The 24,592-nt window shown below is 51.2% G+C and overlaps 5 protein-coding genes across 5 annotated transcripts; 3 read left to right on the forward strand and 2 right to left on the reverse strand.

Moving 5' to 3' along the window:
* On the forward strand, nt 1–5,364 carry LOC112882525 (vesicle-associated protein 4-2-like). Its single transcript, XM_025947603.1, has 7 exons — nt 1–479; nt 2,397–2,467; nt 2,598–2,679; nt 2,776–2,891; nt 4,582–4,659; nt 4,751–4,870; nt 4,962–5,364. Exons 1-7 carry the CDS (start codon nt 179–181, stop codon nt 5,019–5,021), a joined length of 828 nt encoding a protein of 275 aa, XP_025803388.1. The 5' UTR covers nt 1–178; the 3' UTR covers nt 5,022–5,364.
* Nucleotides 5,365–7,057: 1,693 nt separating this feature from the next.
* On the forward strand, nt 7,058–7,984 carry LOC112882794. The gene has a single exon (XM_025947943.1). The coding sequence runs from the start codon at nt 7,075–7,077 to the stop codon at nt 7,651–7,653; it is 579 nt and encodes a 192-aa protein (XP_025803728.1). The 5' UTR covers nt 7,058–7,074; the 3' UTR covers nt 7,654–7,984.
* A 2,299-nt stretch (nt 7,985–10,283) lies between these two features.
* Nucleotides 10,284–10,858, forward strand: LOC112883504. Its single transcript, XM_025948804.1, has one exon. It carries the CDS (start codon nt 10,418–10,420, stop codon nt 10,643–10,645), a length of 228 nt encoding a protein of 75 aa, XP_025804589.1. The 5' UTR covers nt 10,284–10,417; the 3' UTR covers nt 10,646–10,858.
* An 835-nt stretch (nt 10,859–11,693) lies between these two features.
* On the reverse strand, nt 11,694–13,450 carry LOC112883503. The gene is made up of 2 exons (XM_025948803.1): nt 12,656–13,450; nt 11,694–12,297 (listed from the first exon to the last, which is right to left on the reverse strand). The coding sequence occupies exons 1-2, from the start codon at nt 13,112–13,114 to the stop codon at nt 11,932–11,934; spliced, it is 825 nt and encodes a 274-aa protein (XP_025804588.1). The 5' UTR covers nt 13,115–13,450; the 3' UTR covers nt 11,694–11,931.
* Nucleotides 13,451–17,683: 4,233 nt separating this feature from the next.
* Nucleotides 17,684–20,188, reverse strand: LOC112882232 (sugar transport protein MST6). The gene is made up of 2 exons (XM_025947246.1): nt 19,863–20,188; nt 17,684–19,422 (listed from the first exon to the last, which is right to left on the reverse strand). The coding sequence occupies exons 1-2, from the start codon at nt 19,993–19,995 to the stop codon at nt 17,972–17,974; spliced, it is 1,584 nt and encodes a 527-aa protein (XP_025803031.1). The 5' UTR covers nt 19,996–20,188; the 3' UTR covers nt 17,684–17,971.
* Between the last annotated feature and the right edge of the window lie 4,404 nt (nt 20,189–24,592).

Genomic DNA, 24,592 nt, shown 5'->3' on the forward strand with positions numbered 1-24,592 from the left:
ACCGGAAAAAGACGCGATAAAATGGGCGAGATCAAGGATGCAGAACGCACTGTAGCGAAAGCTGGAGGTGAAACGGTGAAAGAAAAGGAGATCACTTTAGAAGAGTGGGGAGCGTGAGCGCAGCCAGCCCGGACCACAAGCCTCACCGTGCCTGGCGTGGTAACTGGTAACTTGCCTCATGGCGATCTCCGGCGAGGAGAGGCACGCGCCCGCCGGAGGCGACTCCGGCGGCGGGAAGCTCTGGAACCTCTGCCGTATGCCCTTCCGGCTGGCGGGCGGGGCGCCGGCGCCGGCGACTCCGCAGTCGTCCTCGTCCGGGATCCACCACTCCGCTGGCCGGTACGGCCACGAGGCGCCCGTCGCTGGGGACGGAGGCGCGCAGGGGGCGTCGGCGGGGTCGATCTCGTCCGTAGCCAAGTCGCTGCTGCCGGCCCGCCGCCGCCTCAGGCTCGATCCGGCCAATAAGCTCTACTTCCCATGTGAGGACGCGAGAAATTAAAGCTCTTTTAACTCTTGCTTGTTTAATTATGGGATCTCCTCTCGAGTAGTCTGGAAAGTAGCCATTTTTGCCTGATCTGCTTAGGTCGCATGCCTAAAACCCTTTGATTCCGCTATGTTTTTTCTGCAATTCTTTATTAGTTTTGCGCGATCTTAGCTATTCCGAAGTTGTCTGTGTAGGAAGTGGGATCTTGTAGGCCGATTTGGTGAATGAGTTGCTTGATTCTTGGAATGTGTTCGTTGGGGTTTGGTTTTGGTCGGCGACTGGGATAATACCCTGGCTCCATTTCCACCCGATTTTCTTGATCTTGGTGTAGATTGTAGTGGTTATATCATCAATCTATGAGTTCGATCTAAATCGTAGTGGACACTTGTGTAGTAGTAGTTCCAGTAGGGAGTACCATTACTGAATTTTTAGTAGAAGACTAGAACTCACAAGATTCTGGAACTGAACTTCAAGTAGGATGGTGTCCATAGCATTAACTATGTTGCTACCTCTGATTTTTTTTAGCTGATTTGGCACTATATTAAATAAGAGAGAGGGATGAGAGGAAGAAATCGAGTCTCATGCAACGCCTGTTTGGATCTCATTGGGGGTTATAAGAATCTGGATAGTGGATAAGGATTATAATCTGGATTCTGCCCCTAATAAATGCTGTTATCCCTTTCTCTCCCCCTCACTCGCTCTCCAAACAATCTCCATATAGTAGGGTTGATTGATTGAGGAAGATAGTTGGATTCTTATAGTCTGGTGATTGGATTCTTATAATCCACACAAGAATCTGGGGGTGTTTCGATCTCATAGGGATGGTTTCTTCATAATAGGTGTGGAAGATAGTTGGATTCTTATAGTCTGGTGATTGGATTCTTATAATCCACACAAGAATCTGGGGGGTGTTTCGATCTCATAGGGATGGTATCTTCATAATAGGTGTGGAAGATAGATGAGTGGTGGATAGGAGGGATTAAATTGAGTGAATAATTAATTTCTTGGCCTATGGATAGACATGGCGCATTGGAAACAAAAATGGTGTCTAGAGTGGTGTCCATGTGACATGGCAAGGTATGGAAACTACTTGCTGGTGTCTAATTGGAATGCCCTAACATTAGCATGTGTATAGCTTTAACGTTGTATGTCGGTTTAATCAAATGCCTGTTTGCAGCAGTTGTTTGTATCTAGCACTTGGGCAATAGAACTCATACCCTGGTAGATGGGGGTAATGAGATTTTGATTTACTTTATTTGCAAATTTTTTTGGTTGATTGTTGATGCTATGATGCACAAGTTTGCTGCGGCTGAACATGTAAATGATACATACTTATAAGTCTTTATTTCTCAAGTTGGCTGTGGTAGAACTCTACCTATTGTGCAAATTTGGTGCAGCTTTCTGATGATCATTAGCATAATTTTGTGTTGTCGTTTTGTGACATACTGTTACATTTGTAAGGCAGTTATTGTAGGTTGCAATGTTCGGGGAAATTGTATTATTCTGTTGTAGTAAAAACCTGTTAACAGATCAGCAAACAATCAAATATGGCATAAAGGCTAAAGCCTAGTTTTCTGGGGTTCACAGAAACTCCAAATGAACTCCAGCTAATTATCAACTTTTTGAATGCCAAGTATCTTGTTACTATATTGAAGCTGAAATGCTGTCTAGGACTAGAATCCTTGTCAGAATCAGATAAGTTATTATTCAATGGACAAGAAAAATGCATGATTGGCTAAATCATTCCCAGGCTTGATTTACTTTCAGCTTAATACTTGCATAATCACTTGTGCTCTTATGTTCTAATGAGTAACAGCACCAACAAAGAAGTTTCCATTCAACCTCATATTTGTTTAACATTTGCTATTTCGTGAAGAGAAGCTAATGGCATTCCCATCTTTGCCCTGTATAGATGAACTAGGAAAGCAGGTCAAAAGTGCAATTAGGATAAAGAATACAAGCAAGTCTCATGTAGCATTTAAGGTTCGTATGTCATATCTCATTGCACAACTCTATTCCAACATAGTATGTGTTGAATTAGCAGTGTATACACTACTTTTGTTGGTAATGATTCTTTTTTTTTCTGGCTGTTAACTGACATTGGAATCACTAGTTTCAAACAACTGCACCCAAGAGTTGCTTCATGCGCCCTCCTGGAGCTGTCCTTGCCCCTGGGGAGACTATTATAGCAACTGGTAATACCGCTATAACCTTGGATCTGTACTTGAAAAACAACAAGGTTTCCAGTGTTCTGTTTTGGTTCTTATCGTTTCATTTGTCTAACTTTCCAGTTTTTAAGTTTGTGGAGCACCCAGAGAATAATGAGAATATTCTACAAAAGTGCAAGGTCAAATTCAAGATTTTGAGCTTGAAGGTGAAGGGACCAATGGAATATGCACCAGAACTGGTTAGTAGCTTTTCCTGCGTTCTTGTTTGATTTCTACCAAAATCATGGCTGGTTAAAGAGGTGGGAGAGTATGGTAACTGTAGAGGTGAGTGCCTTACCGCCTTAGTCATAATTGATGCCCTAGGTGGGAGGTCACTTGGTGTATTCTCCACGAAGGCTAAGTAAGAAATTTTTTTCCCAAAGATGATACTGTCCGCGTGAAAAGGAAGTTTATGAGGTGGCAAGAGAGTTGACACATTTTTGGCATACACCTTGGGTAGAATAGGATGAGCTGGGCAGGAACTCTTATTTCGAGCTTATGACTAAAGTAAGCCCACTAAGTTGGGTATTTAATTTATTGGGTGTCTGGTTTTGGGGACCTCCTCACCTAGGGTGGATTTGTCCTTTATGGGTATGATTTTGGTAGGGTGACACCATTCTTGTTGTATTAGACTCAAAAAGCTTATGGATGTTACAAGCTGTGAAGGACTAGCTCATACTCAAACTGAACAAGCGAGATACATTCTGAGTTAGGATAAAATAAAATTCACTTTATTACTGCAAACCAAACACCTAACAAATTAATTACGCAATTTAGTGATTAGGGACTGCTAGGGTGGATTATAAGGGTTGTTAAGGTTGGTTAGTGGTTGCCGCATAATGAGAGTTTATGGCATCTGCCTGTAATTTGATTGTAGTGAGTATTTGGGCTGAGCCCTTACGAGCTCACAAGGTCCCTATCACCCCCTTACCGTTAGTTTGTGTAATATATTTCATGACATAAAGCAAAATCACATGTGCTCATTTTCTAGAGCCTTTTTCATGTGATGCCACCTGTACAGGGGAACTGAGAATTTTCGGGTGCTTATTATTTCTTCTTACTTACAATGCCACCTTTTCCTCCTAGGTTGATCCAGGTCTTAGCTTTGCTGTCCTCAGTAAATTAAATTATTTACTCTCTATGTTTCCAAACAATGTCTCAGTATTGTATTAATTTTGTAATACAAGGCATATTTTGGGGGATTCAACTAAAGCGAACATTTGTTTTTCTTAAAACTTAAAAGCGCTTACTCCCTCCATTCCAAATTATAGGTCGTTTTGGCTAGAAGTTATGTATCTAGCCAAAACGACCTATATTTTGGAATGGAAGGAGTAGTTGATAGGGTGATCCTAGTTGAACAATTTGTTAATATTTTGCATCTTACACATCTGGCCCATTCTGCATTTGGTGTTTTGAGTTGAATGGAACATGAGACAATGCATGCTTCTTGTCCTTGATCCAATACATGATATTATTGAGATTTGAGATGCAGATGCTATAGGGTTCCAGAAACTCTGAACTTATGAAGGGGCTCATGGCCTTGTGGCTAGTTCAGTTGTGTTCTGTGGATCATGTTCCTGTAAAGTGTAATCTGTAGTACGTCTTGTATTCTTGACTGAGGTGTGTTCATGTCTATGTGGGTGATGTGTATGTCTGAGTTTTGTTGCTTTCCGTTTGGAAGAGTTTGTGTTTTTGGACCAGTTCTCCCTCTTCAATGCAAAGATATGCAGCTCTCCTACGTGTTCAAGAAAAAAGAACTCTGAACCTTTTTTTGCTGCATTTTTTGTTTATACCATGTGGATGCTACTTTCCCCCAATTATCAGTAACTTCTTTTGTGTACTCAGTAGTTCTTTCTCTGTCTGGAAAACTAACCTTTTTTATTGATGTAGTTTGATGAGCAGAAGGATCAAGCTGTTGTTGAGAAGATCCTGAAGGTTGTTTTCTTGGATATAAACGGTCAAAGCCCTGTAAGCAAAAGATAATAACTATTTTGTAACTGTGATTCTTTTGATGGACACTGGAATTCTAATGATCTCACTCGTTAATTCTTTTTCAAAGCAACTGGAAAAGCTCAATAATCAATTAGCTGAGGCAGAAGCTGCACTTGAGGCACGGAAGAAACCTCCAGAAGAAAATGGCCCAAAAATTGTTGGTGAAGGGCTTGTCATTGATGAATGGGTATACCTCTCAGGCTCTCTCAGCTGACATGAAATCTTCTGGCTTTGTCTGGTTCAGTGATAAAATCCATCATTACATGTGTTCACTGCAGAAAGAGCGGAGGGAAAGATACCTTGCGCAACAGCAGGTTGAAGTTGTCGATTCGGTGTAAATTGTACCTTCTGTTGCTCCGCAATCTGTGCACATGGCTTCAACAAGGGCTGTGACATTCTGTAAACTCTTAGGTTTTGCTGTAGTGTAGTGTGTGTTGTAGTCTAGGGTTGTGCTTGCAGGATCAGTCCCCAAAGGACAAGCTAACCTCCAGTGTTATCAGTACTTCCCATGTAATTGTGTTAACAAATGTGTTGGGTGCTAGTGTTGGATGCGTTTGTTTGTCGGAACAAAATAAAGCTTATAATTGTTGGGATCAGAACAGGTTGGAGTGCCATGTAGGATATCTGCTTCCTGTTCATAATGGTTTGCAAGTGCTGTGCTGATTGGGGTGGGCTGGATCATATTGATAAGAGTTTCGAAAACTTAAAAACCTGTTGCAACCTTGCTTGCATTTTCTTCGTCTATTTGTTGTGTTGATCTGTAATTTTAGTTTTAGTTTTGGGTGCCCTTTCATGATAATTGATTTGAGTACTACGAAGCTGCTCTATCTACTTCTCCAGTGTGAGATCTGTTGTTGATAACATCGCTGGTATCAAATGCAGCTATTGCCATAGTAATTTAATCTGTAATCGGCCATGAACTACTTGATTCCTAAGCCAGATTTGCAAGATTAAATTACAGTGCACCGCATATACAACCTACTGATGCAAGTGTTACAATAGTAATGACGTATAGATGCTGTATAGAGCTCGAAACTTAATATCCCTGGACAGATGGCTCGAGATTAGAGGAAGAACCGTATGAGACATGGACCAGATCATTCGTTATTACAAGTTTTATCTAACAGTTGGACACCCACTGCTAGCCATCAGCACTCCAGTCATATAACTAAAACATAGAGAATTCTAAATCAAGCCTATGAGTGAACATAAATTCATATTCTCTTAATGAAAAAAGTAAGCATAAACCATACTAGTTCATCCCATTTGATAAATTTATCACCTATTCACATCCATGGAGGTATGTTCAGAGGTACAGAATTAATAGCTTGATACCTTGTGAATACAGGTCACTATGAATGGTAGTGATCAACCATTTGATCACCTAGGAGTACTGAACAAGGATCAGACGTCCTTATGGACACACTAGTGCTCCATTTAACAACCCTGCAACTTGTTTAACCGTTTGAATCACCAGGCCACCAGTCCCTCAACACAATGGTTTGTCTCCTGGTGCAATATAAAACCACTCGATGTTTACAAAATTTTTCGACTGCGACATCCACTTGCGCGCAAAATGTAGGACATGACCAGAAAGCTACAAATGATGATGCTCCACGACGAGATTCGTGAGATCTTGTATACGCATATAATATCAGCGATGGATTTCAGATAGTCTGTCTACGCAATTATCTGCGGCCTGTCACTTCAATCACTGCAAGTCTGCAATTTATTAGTGAGCCAACTAATCTTCTTATTAAATACTGTTCGTTTAAAAAGTGATGTAGTTTTACATTGACCCATTACTGACAGTTACCGGAAACGATTTACTGTGGCCTCTGATGCTAGTAATCTGTCCTGTAAAGAACTCCGAGGGAGATTTTAAAGAAGTCAAACTGGATTGTCATGCCCGTTAGAGAGATCGATGTTTGTCTCACTGGCTTTATGATTCATGCGGATAACCATCAGGTCCTAGCAGAGTATTATAGTGTGTATCTTAATGCAGTGTCAGAAACAAGATGCAAGCGAGCACATGCAGCAAGAAGGCTTGATTCTCGGCAGCTTCTTCCTGCTTCTTGCATGCATGTTCGTAACGGATAATGCTCCAGATCAGAGAACCTATCCACACCAGTCTTCACAGCGGATGAATTTCAGAGACCAAGCGACCGGCTAACTCTGATATCGGAGTACTCTGCATTTCATCTGCCATTTCCGCGGGTGGTTGAATTTCAGAAACCAAGCGACCAGCTAGCTCTGAATTCAAATCCAAAGCCCACTGAAACTTGCTGCTTTGGAGTGGAGTTGCAGGCGCGGCTCGAAATTTGGCGATCAGTATGAGCCGAGAGGGACGTGAAGCAACTGAACTGCTGGACGCGACGACTTTAAAAGGTGATGCGAGCCAAACTAGCGACAGGTTCAGGCAAGATGAAGTGGATGCTGCAGAGAAGACAAGCGCCTGTAACTGCAGTGCACATCGGAATCACGAGCCAGAAGCAATACCATGGACGCGAGGCCGGCCACGAGCTCCCGGTTTGGCGGAACCAATGGTCCGCCGCCCACCTGTTTCCCGAGGTGCTCGCGAAACCATTGGCCGCTGACGAGGTGGCACCGACGCACACCACGTCAACACATGTGTGTATATATATAGCTCGTTCTGCACAATCCTCCACGAACACTGACGACGTTCTTGAGGAGTTGTTCAAGTTTAAGCCACACAGCCGCAAAGGCAACGGAGTGGATTCAGAACGCAGGAGGACGGGGAGGATGAGGTTTGCGGTGGCGAACAAAGCGTACATGGCGGTGACGCTGGGCGCCGCCATCGAGCTCAAGGAGCAGGTGGCCAAGCCGTGCTCGTCCGCGGCGAAGCGCCGCGCCGCGCCGGTGCTCGCGGCGGAGGCCGGAAGGGTCGACGGCGGCGCCGAGGAGTCGCTGAGGATGGTCATGTACCTCAGCTGCTGGGGGCCAAGCTAGGCTCCAGCAGCCATGGAGGAGTGGCTGGTGGTGCCGCAGCTGCATGTACATGTTTCGATCGACAGCTGTACCGTGAGGTTGCTAGCTACCACTTGCTAGTGGCCGGCAGCATCTGCTTTCGTTCTCGCTGAGCTCCGAATCCAGGAACCGTCGTGTTCTTGGCTGGATGCTCGTCCAAGGCTCAAGCTAGCGGAATCAAAAAAAAAAAAGGCTCAAGCTAGCAATGTTACAATCAAGCTGCCATTGTACGTCCCTCAAAAGAAAAAGCTGCCATGTACATTTGTTAAAAGATGAACTTATAAATCTGGAGCAATCCAATGTCTTGCCCCCCTTTTGCTTTGTGCTTCGTTTATCTTGCACAGAGCCACAGAGTAGTTGCACAGACTTGATGCATGTGACTTGACCAAGAGAAAAGAGAAAACAAAAGGAGAATCAAGCTACTAACAGTCAGGAATCTTAAGATAATACTAGTACCGTGTTATCCCAAGAGAGCACGACCAATTATCGGTGTCGACCATCACCATTATTTAGTCTGAGTACTGCACACAAAGTGGCCGTGCAGAAATGGACAAGAGTGCATGCAGCAGCATCTGCAAGGCGACGGAGGAGGGTGCCCCACAGCCAGATGACGGAAAACGATGACTCACCACCTCGCCTCGGGATAAGCCTCGACACCTGTGGTAGTCTCACTCAAGCTGGTACCAACCGATAAGGCCATCATCTCGCGCCCTCCTTTGCACCCGGTTTCTCCCCTTCTTCTCCCACGAGCCGGCGCGGCAGGATATGCTTAGTGTTTGAAAGCCCAAACATAAGCCTCTTTTGCTTAAGATTTTTGTTATCTCAAACAGAGATTAAGGCGACTGTCACTGTCTTTGTGTAGACCATGAGTTCCTACTTTTGTACTACTCATGTCTCAGCATACATATCATAATGATATGAGTGATATTTGTGTATATGGACTCGTTCAGCGACCTGTAAGGAAACCCATGAATGCATACATATCATATTATTTTAAGGAATAAGAATTATATTTCGGAAATATTTTAAAAAGCTTCTTTCCCTTAAGATTCAATGAACAAGATAGAAATTAAGACAAGTACTACTGTCTTGTGTAGAACATGAGTTCTATCGAAATTTTGCACCAAACCTTGTCAACAAACTTTGTACGAAAAATACTAAGAGCCTTTCTTCCATGTGAATTATTCACATAATGTTCATTGGTGTGCATCTGCTCAAAGGGATCAACCCAACTTATTATGTTGAGATGTCTATCATAAGATTAGCATCACTGTTAGTAAGATGACATTTCCTCTCACGGAGTAGTCATCTAGGAGTACTTGGCCGGGATGGTTGGATTGTTGATGGGCCACTATATCTAATTTTTCAAATCGAATAAAGGTAGCTGATTAGATTAAAAGATGTAATTGAACAATTATTCACCGCATTGTTAATGTTTCATTAATTGGTGCCACATTAGCCATTAGCCAACACTCACCTGATTCAAATAAATGTCGCACTGCATAAACCTATCTAGTTTAGGGAACCGGAATGACCGGATGATTTGTGATTTCCATTGAATTCATGGACACTGCAGGAGAACCGGCTTAGAGTCCATGCTTGTCAAGAATCAATGTAGAATGGACATGGTTACAAACAGAAATCGAAAGAACAGTGGACCCGACGAGGGAATCCGGGCCTCGAACAGGCACAACAATTGAGTGTGTGCTAACTGGGGTGTCACATCAGCATGACAGCAGAACACTTCGACTTGAACTGTGGATTTGAAAGTTTTGTCTTGTGCTGCGGGTGCTGTGCTCCGGACTCGACCAAGAATGGAATCCACAGCGGAGCAAGGGCATGTTTAGATTAACTGTAAACGCAAAAAGGTGTAAACGTAAAATAAGGGCTGTAAAAGTTTAAAGTTTTTGCATCTCCCACCCCGTAAACGCAAAAAAGCCGTAAACGCAAAATTTTTGAAGGAATCTTGCCAATTTGAAGTACTAAATGAAGTCTATTTACAAAACTTTTTGTATAGATGGGCCGTAAATCGCGAGACGAATCTAATCAGCCTACTTAATCCATGTTTGCAACAGTGATGCTACAGTAACTATCCGCTAATTATTGCTTAATCATGGATTAATTAGCATCATTAGATTCGTCTCGCGATTTACAGCCCATCTGTGCAAAAAGTTTTGTAAATAGACTTTATTTAGTACTTCAAATTGGTAAGATTCCGTCGCAAAAAATTTTTACATTTACAGGGCCCAAATGCTAAAAAAAATACGCCGGTCCATTTAGATACGTAAAGACAAAAACGTCGTTTTTGCAAAAAAATTTTGCCTTTACGGCGTGATCTAAACAAGCCCCAAGTCGAAACGTGAAGGAGAACCACGTGACCCACAGCCGAGTTCACGCAGCTCTCGTGTCGTGAGAAGCACGCGAGAAACTCGGCGAGATGCAGCCGCAAAACCGGCCGTGTCCTCATCCTCCGGCCCCGCAAAAGCACCCGAGCCAGGAAATGAGGAAAAGGGGCGCAGGAACGGATAATTACCAAAACCGCCCGTCCCCGAAAACCACCAGCCACAATTACCGAAACCACCCTCCGGCCCGCTACAAATACCGCCCCCTCTCCCACCCTCCCACACCTCCCAGCGCCAGCAGAGGTGTAGGCAAGGAAGCAAGCGCGAGCCGAGCTGCAGGGGCGAAGGCATAAGAACAGGGCTAGCAGTAGCAGCGACCGCCCCCCACGGTGGTTTCTGACGAGATGGCGGCGCCCATGAGCCGGGTGTGGGCGGCGGCCACGGTGGCCGCCGTGCGGGCGCAGCGGGAGAGGGCGCCCTCCGCCGGGGCGCGGGACCGGCTGGCGGGGCTCGCCCCCCAGGCGGCGGCGCTGGCCGGGGCGCGCGCGGCCGCCGGCGACGGCCGCAGGCAGGCCGGCGCCGACGAGTCGCTCCGCAAGGCCATGTACCTCAGCTGCTGGGGCCCCAGCTGAGTGAGGATAAGCCTTGTGGCCCGTGGGGCCCTCGGCCCATGTGGATTGGATGCTCCAGTGCCGTTGAGATGCTGGGGGTTCTGGTGATTGGGATGAAACATAGCAAAGCTGGGACGACTCTAGGGTGACTTGTACATATGCTTCCTGTAAATATCTCATGGGACTAATTGGGGAAAAATAATCAGAATCGCTCGGCTCCCTTCTTATTTGCAACTGATTCTCGGAAGGTTTCGATCGATCAGAGAGATTCAGAGCGCACGCGCGACGAGACACCTCTGCCGCAGATGCGGATTCGGGTGGAAACTATTTTAGCCATGTCGAAGCGCGATTCCTTTCTTCGCGAACCGCGGCACGACCACGCCGGGGAGAGCGAGCGCGAGAGAGACGCGACAGCCGGCAGGCGACGGGCAGTCGAAGCCGGACAAGGCCGTGGTGGAGCCTGACGGGGGTTGGCTGCTGGCCTGCCCTTCACGTGGCGTCACGTGACGCCGGGCCACCGCGGTCGCCTCCATGGACGGGTGGGTGGCGTGGCGCGGCCGAGGCATGGGCGAGATGGGGCCGACCGTGGACGGCGCGACGCGACGGGACCCCGGCACGCGTGCGCGATGCCGGTGCATGCACCAGGGGTGCGCCGTCGCCCCAGCCCCTGCAGCATCATCCTGCGATCCGTCCGGGGAGCCGGCGTGGGAGCGAAGAGCAAGTGGGCAACTCACTCGGCGGCTCCGCATCATCATGCCGTCATTGGCGGTGCGGCCGTAGCGGCTCTCCTAGTCTCCTTATCTCCTACGTTACTGGGCTGGCATGCAGGAGTCTCCTTATCAAACCAATGTAGTACTCGAATCCTACGCAACAAATGGCCCATAAACGCCACGTATACAAAACAAACCTTGCGGGTCCATCAAACAAACGCGATGGATCCAACAGAAGGTCCTGGCGGAAACGCGCTGTGGCCCAGGGGCCCATAGCCATGCATCGCGGGCTTGCTTGCTATGATCAACCTAGGCCCATATCGCACACGAACAGAAAGTACACAACACAGCAGAGGACGTGACCAACAGGCTCGTACTTGAACAGGATATCCACTGCCACCATGCGCGATACAGCAGAGGAAAAGAATACTCAGGTTTCCATCCAATCACCATCCAGTAATCTCCTGTGCTACGATACAATGCAATACACACGCCAATCAAACGCTACGTACAAAGAATACCACGCACGCCGCCGCACCACCGCACGCCCAGATGGCTAATGCAAGCGTCCTCGCCGCCGCTCGGAGCCTCAGACGGTCAGACGTTGTCGGGGAGGTCGAAGTGCTGGACGCCGAGCACCTGCAGCGCGGCGTTCTGGACGAAGAGGACGACGCCGCACTTGGCGGCGCGGAAGCCGTCCCAGAGCGCGAACTGCACTGTCCCGGAGACCGTCTTCCTCGCCGAGGCGCCCTCCCGCACGGCGGCCACCTTCTCCAGGCGGCGCACCACGTGGTCGTTCAGCAGCGACTTGCCCTTGTTCTCGCCGCGCCCGCAGTCGGTCACCAGCCCGCTCTCGTACAGCGCCGCCAGCACGCTCGCGCCGCCGGCGCCCTCGGCGCGGCTGCGCAGGGCGCCCGTGAAGGACGCATTCAGCGTCGTCGGGCTCGGCCGCTGGAACGTCACCTGCACGCACGCCAGCACGCGGATCGGATCAGATCAGATCAGATCAGGTATCCAGGTCGTGGTTTCGACGCCGCATCTACAGTGACGGTGACACCCCATCAGCAGAACCAACCAGTATACGACAGATCTGAATAATCCTATTGTTGATCTGAATAATTGTTGATTGCAGATCTAGCAAGCATAAGAACTGAACAGTGGCTGATGAGACGTTCTGCATCAACAGGCTATCAGAATATCATGCTTCTGCTTAATTTGCAGACCACTTGATGATTGAACAGCTTCTATACTATTGAATTATCTATATCCGTGCAGATGACATGGTGGCAACAAGATCGGACATGCCATGGTAGCTAGTTACCTTCATGGCTGGCGCCGGGAACCTGGGCGCGTCGCGGACGGCCTGCGCGAGCGCGTCCTGGTCGGTGCCGACGCAGTGCGCGCGGCCCTGCACGACGACCTGCGGCGTGAAGAGCGTGTCGAGGCGGAGCGCCTCCACGTAGGCCTTCTGGCGCACGGTCCAGGCGCTGGACGCGAAGGGGTCCTTCCACCCGCTGTGGTCCCAGTAGTCGACGTGGAACGCCAGCACCACCACGGCGGGTCCGCCGCCGCCGCCCTCCTGCTCCGCGGAGTCCTGCGCCAGCCGCGACGCCACCGCGTCGGCCTCGGGCGACGCCCCGCACCCCTGCGACGCGAACAGCTCCACCAGCACCGGGCCGGGGGCGGCCTGCTGCTGCGGGTCCTCTGCTGCCTCGTCCCCCGCCGCCGCCGTCACGCCGCCGCCCCTGCGGCCGAAGCACGCCAGCAGCCTTGGCGCCATTGGTCGTGGTAGGCAAGTAGCTGCCGGCGGTAGTGGTGTGGTGCGCCTGGCTACGGGAACGCCGTGGTGAAGGGAATGAGGGGATCAAGTGATGAGCGGGATCGCGCGGTGGCGTGTGGCGGGCAAGGCAAGTAGTAGGTGTAGGTGTCCCGGGACGGCGTGGTGTGTGGTGGGGTAGCCGCTAAGTGGGTGGAACGGAACGTGGCGGTGGCGACGGCAGCAGGACACCAGCCTGTCAGCACGCAACTCCTCTTGGATCTTCGCCGGCTGGCCGCCATGTGTGTTCGTGCCCGCCTAACCTCCCAGCTCCAGCTCCTGCTCCCCTTTCTTTTCTCAGATTTTTTTTTTATCTCTTCTGCCGCGGACTTTGCATTTCTTAACGTGGATCCACCAGGTTCAGTGCGATCTGTAATCACATCATTCCGTGGCCATGCTCTTTGAGCTTTAGGGGAATGGAAGGAGAATGGGAAGAGGAGGAACGGTGGAGCACGCTTTTGCTTTCACGATCGAAGGGATGCGATGCTTTGGGTCCGGTGTGTGTATCTTGTGGGCGCGGCGGCCGCCGTGTCGGCGAGTGGTTGGATCCGGTCCGTGAACAAAGAAAAAAAATTGAAATGTAGTCTTCTAGCTTTTTCATCCTTTGTTTTAAAACTTTATTTCTTGTATTTTTTAACCTCTCATTTTGAGGTTTAGAGCCTGAGAGCTATTGTATTTTTTTGGCTGTATATAAAAAGGCAGGTTTCAACTATTATCTAAAAGAATCAGATACCAGGACTGGCTTCCGCAGGATGAAACAGGCGGGGCGGGGAGGGGAGCTGCTAGCGTGGGGAGACAACGATCGCGCGCGGTGGCGAGTGCGGCGGCGCACCTGACGGTACGTCGACGTCCGACCTGATCGGCACCGTCGGCCGATCCACCGTTGGGAGGGCTCCGTCGCCTGTCGGCGTGCCTGGCAAAGTACCGTGGCTTATGTGGGCTGGTACTGACACCATTGTCAGCACGCTTTCAAATGGACTGGCTCTGGCTACCGATTTCAAGTGGGCTGATGAGGATGGTAAGCCCAACCAGGCCCTTTCCTCCTTGAAGTAGCAGGCTTTGGTGGATTATCGAAGACGAATAATGTACCGCCGTTTCTTGCGGGCCCACAGTGGGAGTTCCTCCGGAGTCCAGACACATATGAGCCTGTGGTCGGTAGTAGCTATTGGAAAGTACCGATAGCCTGTTTGGCATACTCAATGAGGCCCATATAAGCGAACTCATATGTTTGGGCCATATTTTGGCTTTCCAGGTCGAGCCCGAAGTATTTGCATTCCTTTCCTGCGTGGGCGGAAGAGTCCATTTGATCCATGTCACTCTTGCAGCTCGATTAGCTGGCACGATGAAGTTAAGATGACTTGCATTTTGAGCTAGCTGGGCTGTCTGCCTGCTGCCATGTTTTTAGTCTCCGGATCTAGTCTCCCCGCTCCCTAACATGGTGAAACTTTGTTGTGTCTGTAGACGGGCCACAAAGTCAATTAGTCGCATCATGCAGTGAAGCTTTATCTACGGAGTCTGGACTTTGGAGTCGCTGCGTCTGACGCATGCGTATCTACGGAGAGCGGAAACTTTTTCCCGGGCTCCATTTCCACAGCTGGCGTCGTGGGGCGGCCGACTCCCCCGGCCTCTCCGGACCGGACCCGCCGTCAGCTCGTCACAATCCGCGGCCCACCGTGGCGCACTCGCCTCGTCCGCGCCGCGTGCGCGAAGCCGCGCGCGTGGCGCCAGCCGTCCCCCGCATTCCGCTGACCGCCGCGGCCGGTCGTCGTCGACGACGCCGAGCCCCCGCCGGGATCGATTGCAGGTGCTGGGTGAGTCATCGGGTCCTTGACTTTTACGGTTCCAGAAAGGAAAAAAAAACGCATCAGGGCTAAGGTTGCAGGGGAGCGCCATCACGATCAATCAGCTGAATCAGCTCCAGCCAACGCACCGTCCGCCCTGCAGCCCCGTTGGGACTTGGAAGGCAACCCAACGCCAGGCCATGAACTCGCGATGTGTGTGGATATGCTTAGCAGCGATACGCTGACGCAACGACTAGGATAGTGGTAGGACGAGTACTCCGCTACTACTGTGCATAGCGGCAGCCCATGATGAACGAGACCGCCGGATGCCGTGCGTGCGGGAGAAACACGCGGCCGGTGGCGCGGCCCCGAATCGGATCCCGTCACGTGTGCGCGCCGCGCGTCCTCGGAAGGGAAGAAAAAGAAATGGTGGTGGGCTGGTGGTAGTAGCTGGGAGCTGCTGGGAGAGAAAAAAGCAGAGGGTTATCCACAAATTTATCCGGATCACGTTGCGTAATCCGCCGCGGCGCCGCGCCAACAACCGCCTTTCGGGCGCGCGCGCGGATCAGGTTATTTTTCGCAGGTTGCTGGAAAAAGTTGTCACGCGCATTTGCGCCCGCGTGCGCGCAATTAATCCGCCTAATCTAATCCGGAATGGCCCGGGCGCTTCTTCTTGTTTTTTGTTTTTTTCAAAGACTGGGCCGGGCGCTTCGGCTTTCCCCCACCGGGGCCACCTCGCCTCTCGATCGCTTTCTCGCCACGACGACGAGAGAGCTGAGCTCGTGACGGCCATGCCGCTGCTCCTGCTAGCACGTCGCCGTCGCTAGAAATCGCCCGGCTAGTCATATGATCTCGGAGGGCTGGATCTGCTGGTTTGGCGGTGTTCTCTTTTTTTTGGGGGGCGTAGTGGCCATTGGGTTCTTTCGATCCGCTCTCGCCCGCTTTTCCGGCTCCGGGAGCACGGGAGAACTGAGAAAAGGGATCGACTTGGGGCCCGGATGAGACCGGATCGGGCGTGGATAAGACGACGCTGCTAGTAGTAGCGCCTGTTGTTGTTGTTTTTAAAGATCATGAATCTTGCGCGTTCAGCGTATATTAATTAAAAGAAGGAAGAGAATTGATCTTATTTATAGATAAATAGGGTCCGAAACCAAACAAATATAAGTACAACATCTACCATTATACACTAGTCGGTTGTACTGGAACATCAACTCGCACCGTACCATACCATCTCAACTCAAAACACAGCAGCAGCCGGTTGGACTAGGACATTAACCAAAACTCACTCGATTTTGGCCGGTCGAATTGGAACATCGACACAAGTCTCGATGAAAAACTCCGCCTTTTGCTGTTGCCTGGCGAGTTTGGTGGCTCCATCTGCCTGCCTTTGTATTTATTTCCGACACGCTCTTCTCGTTCCTGATTCTGTGATGTAGCACTGTTTGCATCGTGGATAAGACGGAGACGCGATTTTTCTTTTTGGCAATGCTTTTTTGTGGGCTAAAGATGTGTGCTCAGTGTGTGGTTACGAAGGAAAAAGGTGGAGAGAGTTTAGTTGAGCAGCGTGTTCGTACAATAATCTGCTCCGAGATCATGCGCGGCTCGTTTACATTGCTTCTTTTTGGAATTTGGATGATCGAAGCGGCTTGCGAACGCCCGACCCGGCAGAAGTTCTAGAAGATAGCTTGCGGATCTTCTCTCAACAAAAGTAACTAGTAGTTGTTGGGGCAATGGATAACGCATACTCTCTGCGTCTCGGTATATAAGACATCTGATTTAAAAATTGATATTAGTATTACTGCATTGTTTTAAAAATTTAGAAATATATTTAATTTTCTCTATCAATACTATTATAGTATTACTGCATCGATGTGAGCGCGTATTATATTATAGAACTCGAGAGTAAAAAATTATATATTAGGATGAAAGGAGCGCGTCTTATATTATTATGGGATTTACGGGACTTAAGTACTACACAGCACAACGTCCTAGTACGCGCATACGCTAGTCCTTCTCCCTGACGCAGCTGCTGGTAAGCTGGTCTGGCCGCGTGTCAGCTTGCTGCGGGAGCGCGGCGCCCTGGCCGGTGACGCTGACGGCGTCGTTATCCCTTCCATCTAATTCCAAGCAGGGCGCGTCGTCCGCCGTTCCACGTGACGTAGGTGCGGCACAGAAACGGAAAAGAGAAAGGAAAGAGGAGAACGAACAAGGGCTCGCGTTTCAGCGTGCATGTTCTGTTGCTCGCTGGCTTCCCACGGATTCTTCGCCGGATGATAGCAAATCATTCATAGGCAGCTCCCGTGAGCCCGTGGCCATGGTGGCCGCCGCGGACGGAAATGGCGATGATTCTCGGAGGCCCCCGTCCATTTCCATCGCCTTTTCTTCTGAAGCGCGAACGATTTCTGAAGAGATTTTCGTCGCCTGATGAAAAGCTTTATGCTTATCAGGGCACATCGATCGATCGGCAAATGCGAATAGCTTTGCTGTCGTGGTAGGAAACAGGGTGGAAATCCATGCCACCATACGGATCATCTAGAAATCGATCACATGTTTGAACGAACGTACTACTTTGCAGCCGTTTTCCTGAATTCCGCAACTCTCAGCTTAAAAAACTCATTCTCATTTGACCTTGATCGATCAAAACGCCGCGATTTTATATTTTATCTTTTCGGCAATGCAAGTGTCAGCTTTAATTGCTGTGGATCTGGAAGTCAGTACCCGGTAGTCAGCAAGAGTCCATGCACACGGAAAATGGCAGAGTTTTAAACTTGCAACTTGCATTCATATTCAAATCCGATTTGATCCACACCCCACATCGAGTATCCGAAACAAAGAAAAAAGAAGACAACAAACGAAGACTTGTTGACCCTTGGTCATCATCCAGTCACCCTACCTAACGCGACGATTTATAATACAGTGAATCCTTAAACTTTTGAAATTTCCCGCTAAACCCGAAGAATTAATTCCGTATGAGTAAATTATTGCCCGACACCGTCAGCACCGAGCGACGTCCGGGCGTCACGGGCGCACGGCTGGCCGGCTACTGGGCGCCGCCGCCGAGCTTGCCGTTGCCGTTGGCGCCGCGCATCTCGAGGTCGGCGCCGACGTGCACGTCCTCGTCGCGGATGAAGCGGCCCCAGTACCAGTGCGACTTCCACACGAGCACCATCTCCTCGATGGGCACGTTCTTGGTCTCCGGCAGGAACAGCGCCACGAAGATGGTCATCACCACCACCCAGGCGCCGAAGAAGAAGAAGAGGATGAACTTGAAGCGGCACAGCATGGGGAGGAACGCCTGCGCGATGATGAAGGTGCACAGCATGTTCACGGACACGTTGATGCTCTGCCCCGCCGACCGGATCTCTAGCGGGAAGATCTCGCTGGGCACCAGCCACCCGAGGGGGCCCCACGACCAGGCGAACCCGGCCACGTACGCGCAGATGAAGAGCACCACGATGGCGGCGTACGCCTTGGGGATCTCGGCGACGCCGGAGAACCCGAACTTGGCGCCGATCAGGCTGCCGACGACGATCTGGCAGGCGAGCATCTGGGCGCCGCCCTGCAGGAACAGCTTGCGGCGCCCGAGGCGGTCCACGGTGACGATGGACACGAAGGTGGCGAAGACGTTGACGAGGCCCGTGATCACGGCGGACATGAGCGAGGCGTCGTCGGCGAAGCCCAGCGTCTTGAAGAGCACCGGCGCGTAGAACATGATGACGTTGATGCCCGTGAGCTGCTGGAACATGGGGATGACGATGGCCATGACCAGCTGCGGGCGGTAGCGCGGCTGCAGGATGTTGCGCCACGGGTGGGCCACCAGCTTGGACTCCTCGCTGGCGGCCACCAGGTCGTTGTACTCCTCCTCCACGTCCTCCGTGCCGCGCACGCGCTTCAGCATCCGCTTGGCGGAGTCGGTGTGGCCGCGCTCGATCAGGGAGTTGGGGGTGTCGGGCAGGAACAGCGCGCCCACGGCGATGATGGCCGCCGGCACCGCCGCCAGCGCGAGGCTCACGCGCCAGCCCCAGCCGCCCTTGATCTTGGCGGTGCCGTAGTTGATGAGGTTGGCACACAGGATGCCGATGGTGATCATGAGCTGGAACCCGATGTTGAGCATCCCGCGGAGGCGCGCCGGGGCCATCTCCGACAGGTACACCGGCACGGACTGGTTGGCGAAGCCGACGCCGATGCCGAGCAGGACGCGGCCGAGGATGAGCATGATCACGTCCTTGGCGGCGCCGTTGAGCGCGGCGCCGATCAGGAACGTCACGCCGCCGCCGAACATGGACCACTTGCGCCCGGCCACGCGCGTCACCGTGGCGGCGAAGAAGGAGGCCACGAGCGCGGCGAGGTAGAGCGAGGAGGTGAACATGGTCAGCAGCTGGCTGTCGAACTTGCAGTACTGGTTGCTCTGGTTGCGCTCCGCCTCCTGCTCCTTGCGGTAAACCGACGGGAAGAACTTCATCAGGAACGGGTTCATCGACGTCACGCCACCTGATCACCATTGCAGAACGTCAGTATTTTTCTTTTCTTTGGCACTGGTTTTGCTTGTAGGAATATTCTAATTTTCTGAAGGAATGATCTGATGTAATAGTATTTTTGGTTAATTGCAAGAAGGCTTGGTGATGCATGGAAAGATTCTTCTTGGCTTTGCAAAGATTTTGGGGAATGGAATAAAGAAAAGGAGGGGAATATCGCAGTTTTGTTTGTATGTGTAAAATCATGCGTCGGGATGTCCGGCAGCACGGTAGGTGAACTAAGCCCGAGAAAAATACCCTGATTACCCTGATTCACAAGAACAGAGCAGCAGCGTGCGAGATGCAAACAAAGAGTGCATTTTTTTCTCGCTCTTTTAATGACAGCCATGTTTTTTTTAAAAAAAAAGAAGATCGAGAAGAAGAAGATGAACCGGAGCAGAGAGATGTCCGGCTTACCGGAGATGCCGATGTCATATCCGAAGATGAGGCCGCCGGTGGCGGCGACGATGCAGGCGAGGAGCACGAACATGGTGAGCTTGCCGGGGTAGTCCTTCCCCCCTCCGGTATTCACCACCACGCCGCCGGCCATTGCGACAGCTCACACTCAACCAGAAAGCACAAAGCTTTCACCTCTCTCTCAAGATCACAGGCTAGCAGCTCCGCACGACAGGCCTATGCCAAAGTGAAACGAAGCGTGGAATGAAGAATGGAAGTGCTCGTGAGCGCCCAGAGACGGAACGTCGACGAGTTCAGGGAGGAAGAAGTTCAGAGGCGAACGATGGCAGTGCTGGGACGGGGGAGGAGCGAGCTGGCATTTATAGGCGGGGAGAGGAGTCAGGAGGGGCCTCCATGGCTCCATGTGAATGGGCGCCGAGTTGGAGGGTGGGGCTGCCAGCGTGGGCCCTGCGCTCCCCTCTCGCCCCGCCGGTTGGCGCCCGTTTCCCCGTTCATTAATTGTAGCCGTGGATAAATCTTTATCCGGCTACCGGCCCCACCCCCACCCCCGTCTCCTTCCTGGAAAGACCCCGGGCGGCCATTAATGTGAACACGCTGCCGGCGCAGGTGCAGCTGCTTTCCGCTTCCGGCGATGGCGGAGGGGGAGGGCCGCCTCGCCGCCGTCCGCCGCGGCGCGCGCGTACAAGCCCGAGATGGGCTAGCTGGCGGTGTTATCCGTTCCCCCTCCCGTTTTCGCTGGGAATGTAAACGTGCAGCGGATTACGGCATGATTAGGTTGGCGGTGGAGGGATTAGTGGCCGAATCTCCTGTGCTGGTGTCTGGATTCTGGAGCACCACCGGCTGATGACTCGGCGCCAGGTCATGCGCGCTTCACGCGTAGCGTAGCAGGGTCGATGGGGTACCTTATTCGTGCTGATCAAGTACCTCGTCGGAGGTACGATTTGCTGACGTGGAACCGGCTGTGAAAGTGCAGGTCAACGGTGGTCAAAACCAGAGCAAAGTAGCAAACTGATGCGGCAAGTTGCACGAAAGAATGGCAGTGCTAATATTACTGTAGCTGTCGTTTTCTCGAAATAAGGCAGTAGCGTTTTCACACTACTCGCGTACAGTCGACCGTTTTTCACATGGTCTCGCGTCTGTGTACGGAGTACGTGTTCCAATCTCGTTTCGCTCGGCGCCAGCTATCGTGCCTACGATGTTACCAACCGTCTTGCAACGTAACTGTCATGGAAACTAATGGCAGGCTGAACGGGTTTATTTTTTCTCTTAGGTTGCCTGTCTGGCCTGACGGATGGCCATCGTGCATAACTCGATGAAATCAGATAACGGGATGCGTTTATGATCAAGCCGTGACGTGCTGACCGGCCGCAGGATCGAAAGAGCCCGAACTTGGCTGCATTCACCCAACACATGCGCGCTGCCACGAAAGTTGGGCGAATGATGGGGGCCATTATTCTAACACAAAGCACGGCCACACGAAATCAAGCTCGGGCGACAGTGCTACCGTATCATCGCGCACATGTGACAGGTTGGCACGAACGGCCGTCCAGCTACGGGATATCTACTTATCGCACGTGCGACTAGTCGTCGTATTATTACTATTTCCAGCGAATACATGCGATAATACGGTGGCTAGTTATAAGTGCGATAAACAGACGTTGCACTCCTCCGTCGGACATCTTCCAGGAGAGTGGAAGATCATGGCCCTCGTCACGTACGGCCTACATGGTCCGGTGCCGTCCAGGGCGCCGACAGCCTTTCCCGATCCGTGAGCGTGTTAGGAACTAACGATTCGCCGGAGAGATTTTTCGCCGTACTGGCTCACGCCACGCCTCTGCGCCGTCGCTGTGCGCGGCGGGCGCCCCGGCGGAGTCAAAGGAGGCGTGCGACGGTGGCGCAGGCGCCCGGGGGCCGGCTAGCTGGCCGGATCGCGCCGGGTGCTGGTCCAGGCAAAGCTAGGCCGCAGGTGTGGGATCGGTCCGGCCGGATACGCTAGCTAAGCTTGCAGCCGTCGACGTCGCCGCGTCGCTGAAGCGACAGGGACGCCGCCTCCCATTTCTAGTTTCCTACCGCTGCCGCTTCCGGTCGCGTGCGAGAGACCGAGAGCAAGGCCAAACGCCGGTCACGATCCTAGCCTCGCCATCGTTGGGTGGTACATGGCAAGCAGTAGCTGCTATAATTTGGTCAAAGGGATGATGCAGATCTCGACGGTCGGGAGTAGCCCATGTCGGTCTCTCCTGTAGCATTTAGCACGGGCCGTGCGTTTGGGCTTCTTCACAACAGGGGCGGGTACTTTTGAATTTGATCGACCTTCGTTCTTGTGGTCCAGGCCCTGGTTCAACGCGCAGAGTACGTTCTGTACGCGAATGTAGGTCTACTCACTGAACCGTGGAAGCGCATGCCAGTAGGAGGTGACCGTAAATACACAAGGCTTTTCTTTGAAAAAATAAATACACAACTAAACAAGGCTACTACGGAGATGCACGTGGCATGTACATGGACGCATGAGGCATCGCAGATCGTACTACTGAGGAGTAGGCCGCTTGTTCCTCCATAGCTCTTGCAGCTTGCAGAACGCAGACGGGACGGGGGAGGCACAGGGCAGGCCTGCGATGCTAGTCAACGGTCAACTGCGAGGGAGACGGGCCATGGATCGGAGCAAGAGGAGGGAGAGGTCGATGCGCGTGCGTCGCCGCGATGACGAGAGCGAAGCCAGCCGTCCGACGACGGGTGGGTCCGGCGACCGGCGGCTTTGAGGTCATGGTCGAGCCCAAGACGTGTGCATGTGAGCCTGCCAGTGCGTACGCAGCGCGGCACCTCCGCATGGGCCCGCCTTTTCCAGCCTCTCGAGTCAATGCCGGCCAGCCGGGTCAACTGCTGCTGATACCACCAGTCGACTGCGAGTCCTGATGCTGATGGGCTCTTCCACAGCCTCTACTGTCGCCGGGATAAGACCCCGCTGAGGTTTGACTTGATAATTGATCTGAGACGACGCTGGCATGCTGCTGCACATGTCGGCTGGCACGGCTAGTCCGCAAGAGCCCGAAAAAAATGTGCGGGTTGGGGCCATGCTGACTGTGGGCCGTGTGACCAAGGGAAAGTGGGGCCCTGCAAGCAGCCTCGTCTGAAGAGGAGAAGTACTGGACCCCGGCCCACCAATCAACATCCGAGTCCAAGAGGACAAAGAGGAGAGCTGCCGCAACTTTGCAATTTGCATGGTGCATTGCGTCCACCCGTTTTTGTATACTGCACTTTCTCGACTTTTCGTCGGCCATGCGACGACTGCTACGCTGTGCGGGATACACATTGTCGCATTTGAACACTGTTATTACTATGCGATCATCGAATTTCCAAATAAATTAGTAGTACCTGCAAATACAGAATACGTTATCTGCCCTCTGAACTGCTGCTCAAAGTCCAAAACAATCGGCTAATTGTACTAGACTAGTCCGAAGAAACTGAGCTGCGCGACAGCAAGCAGCAGCAGCAGCAGATGAACAATGTGCCGCTACCAGTAACCAAGGCGGAGTTCTAAAACCCTGAGCTTTACGTGGTGGAAAGCTCGCCGGCGATTCTCGCGCCATTTCTTAGTTCTTGGAGTGCAGGACAGCTTGGTGCTCCGTCCATCCACCAAAACTAGAAAAGTTGTTTATTTTGAGACTTCAACTGCCCTCTTGTACCGTTCATGTGTGCTTTACGGCTCTACGTACGCCCCGGACCACAGGCGCTGTGACCTGACCTGTGAGATGTTTACAGTTTACACCGTATCCGTATCGGCAGTCAATTACAGTGACACTCAGGACTAGGGCAGAGGATGCAAGTTTTCTTCCTTGAGCGTATGATTTTTTTTTTCAAGGTCAATGCTGGGGACTCACAGTCTCACCGGCAGGTCTTCCTACGGCTGCCTCGACAGTTACGACTGTCACATTCAACCAGCAGGTAAAGCAGGTTTATCCAGCAGGAATTTTCACTATACTAGTACAAGTCAAGCAGATTCCTTTTTCATCGCATCAAAGAAGCGGCCCCGCCAGCGATCAAAAGCTGGTGGAAGAGAGGGATTAGACTAGACTCGACTACTTGGAATCGACATGTGCAAAACGGGCGTCCACAATTAAAATTTGGTTGGGTTAATTACCCTTACTACTCCAGGTATAGATGAGCACAAATTATACGAGTTTATTGTTCCGCAGCTGAGTCGCTCGGCAGCACGAGCGTGTCTTTTCCTCATCTCATCCCTGGTCCTAGTCAAAAGCGGCCGCGCTTCGAATGCATGCGTGCACACTGTTTGGGCGTTTTATTCTCTGGAATAGATTTGTTGTAAAGAAAATTTAAGAGGGGTCGCCCTCTCTGGTGCAGATGGAGCACGAACTCGCGGGCCGTATTCTGTGGTGATCAGGTCCTTCGATTTCGTTCCAAACGCTAATGCCGTCCCAGTCACGCGTAATCATGTGCAGATTCTGGTCTACATTCTTCCAAAAAAAAGATTCTGGCCTACATTGTTCCGAGAATGACATGCAGTTTGTAATTGAAAAAAGTTTGCCATCTTGCCCATAGTGGCTCGTCAGCTATCACCATTGGCCACGGGTGCTCTCTCGCCTGTGATTTGATTTGGAATCCCATGTGTTGGGCACTAGTGTGATTTTGTGAAGCGTAGGCCCATGCCTTGCGATTGTGTGTGGGGGACATGGAGGAGACGTAGGAGGCAAAGGCACCGAGAGGCGAAAAATGAC

Source organism: Panicum hallii, chromosome 2 (genome assembly GCF_002211085.1).
Source record: "Panicum hallii strain FIL2 chromosome 2, PHallii_v3.1, whole genome shotgun sequence".
In the NCBI taxonomy this organism is placed as follows: domain Eukaryota; kingdom Viridiplantae; phylum Streptophyta; class Magnoliopsida; order Poales; family Poaceae; genus Panicum; species Panicum hallii.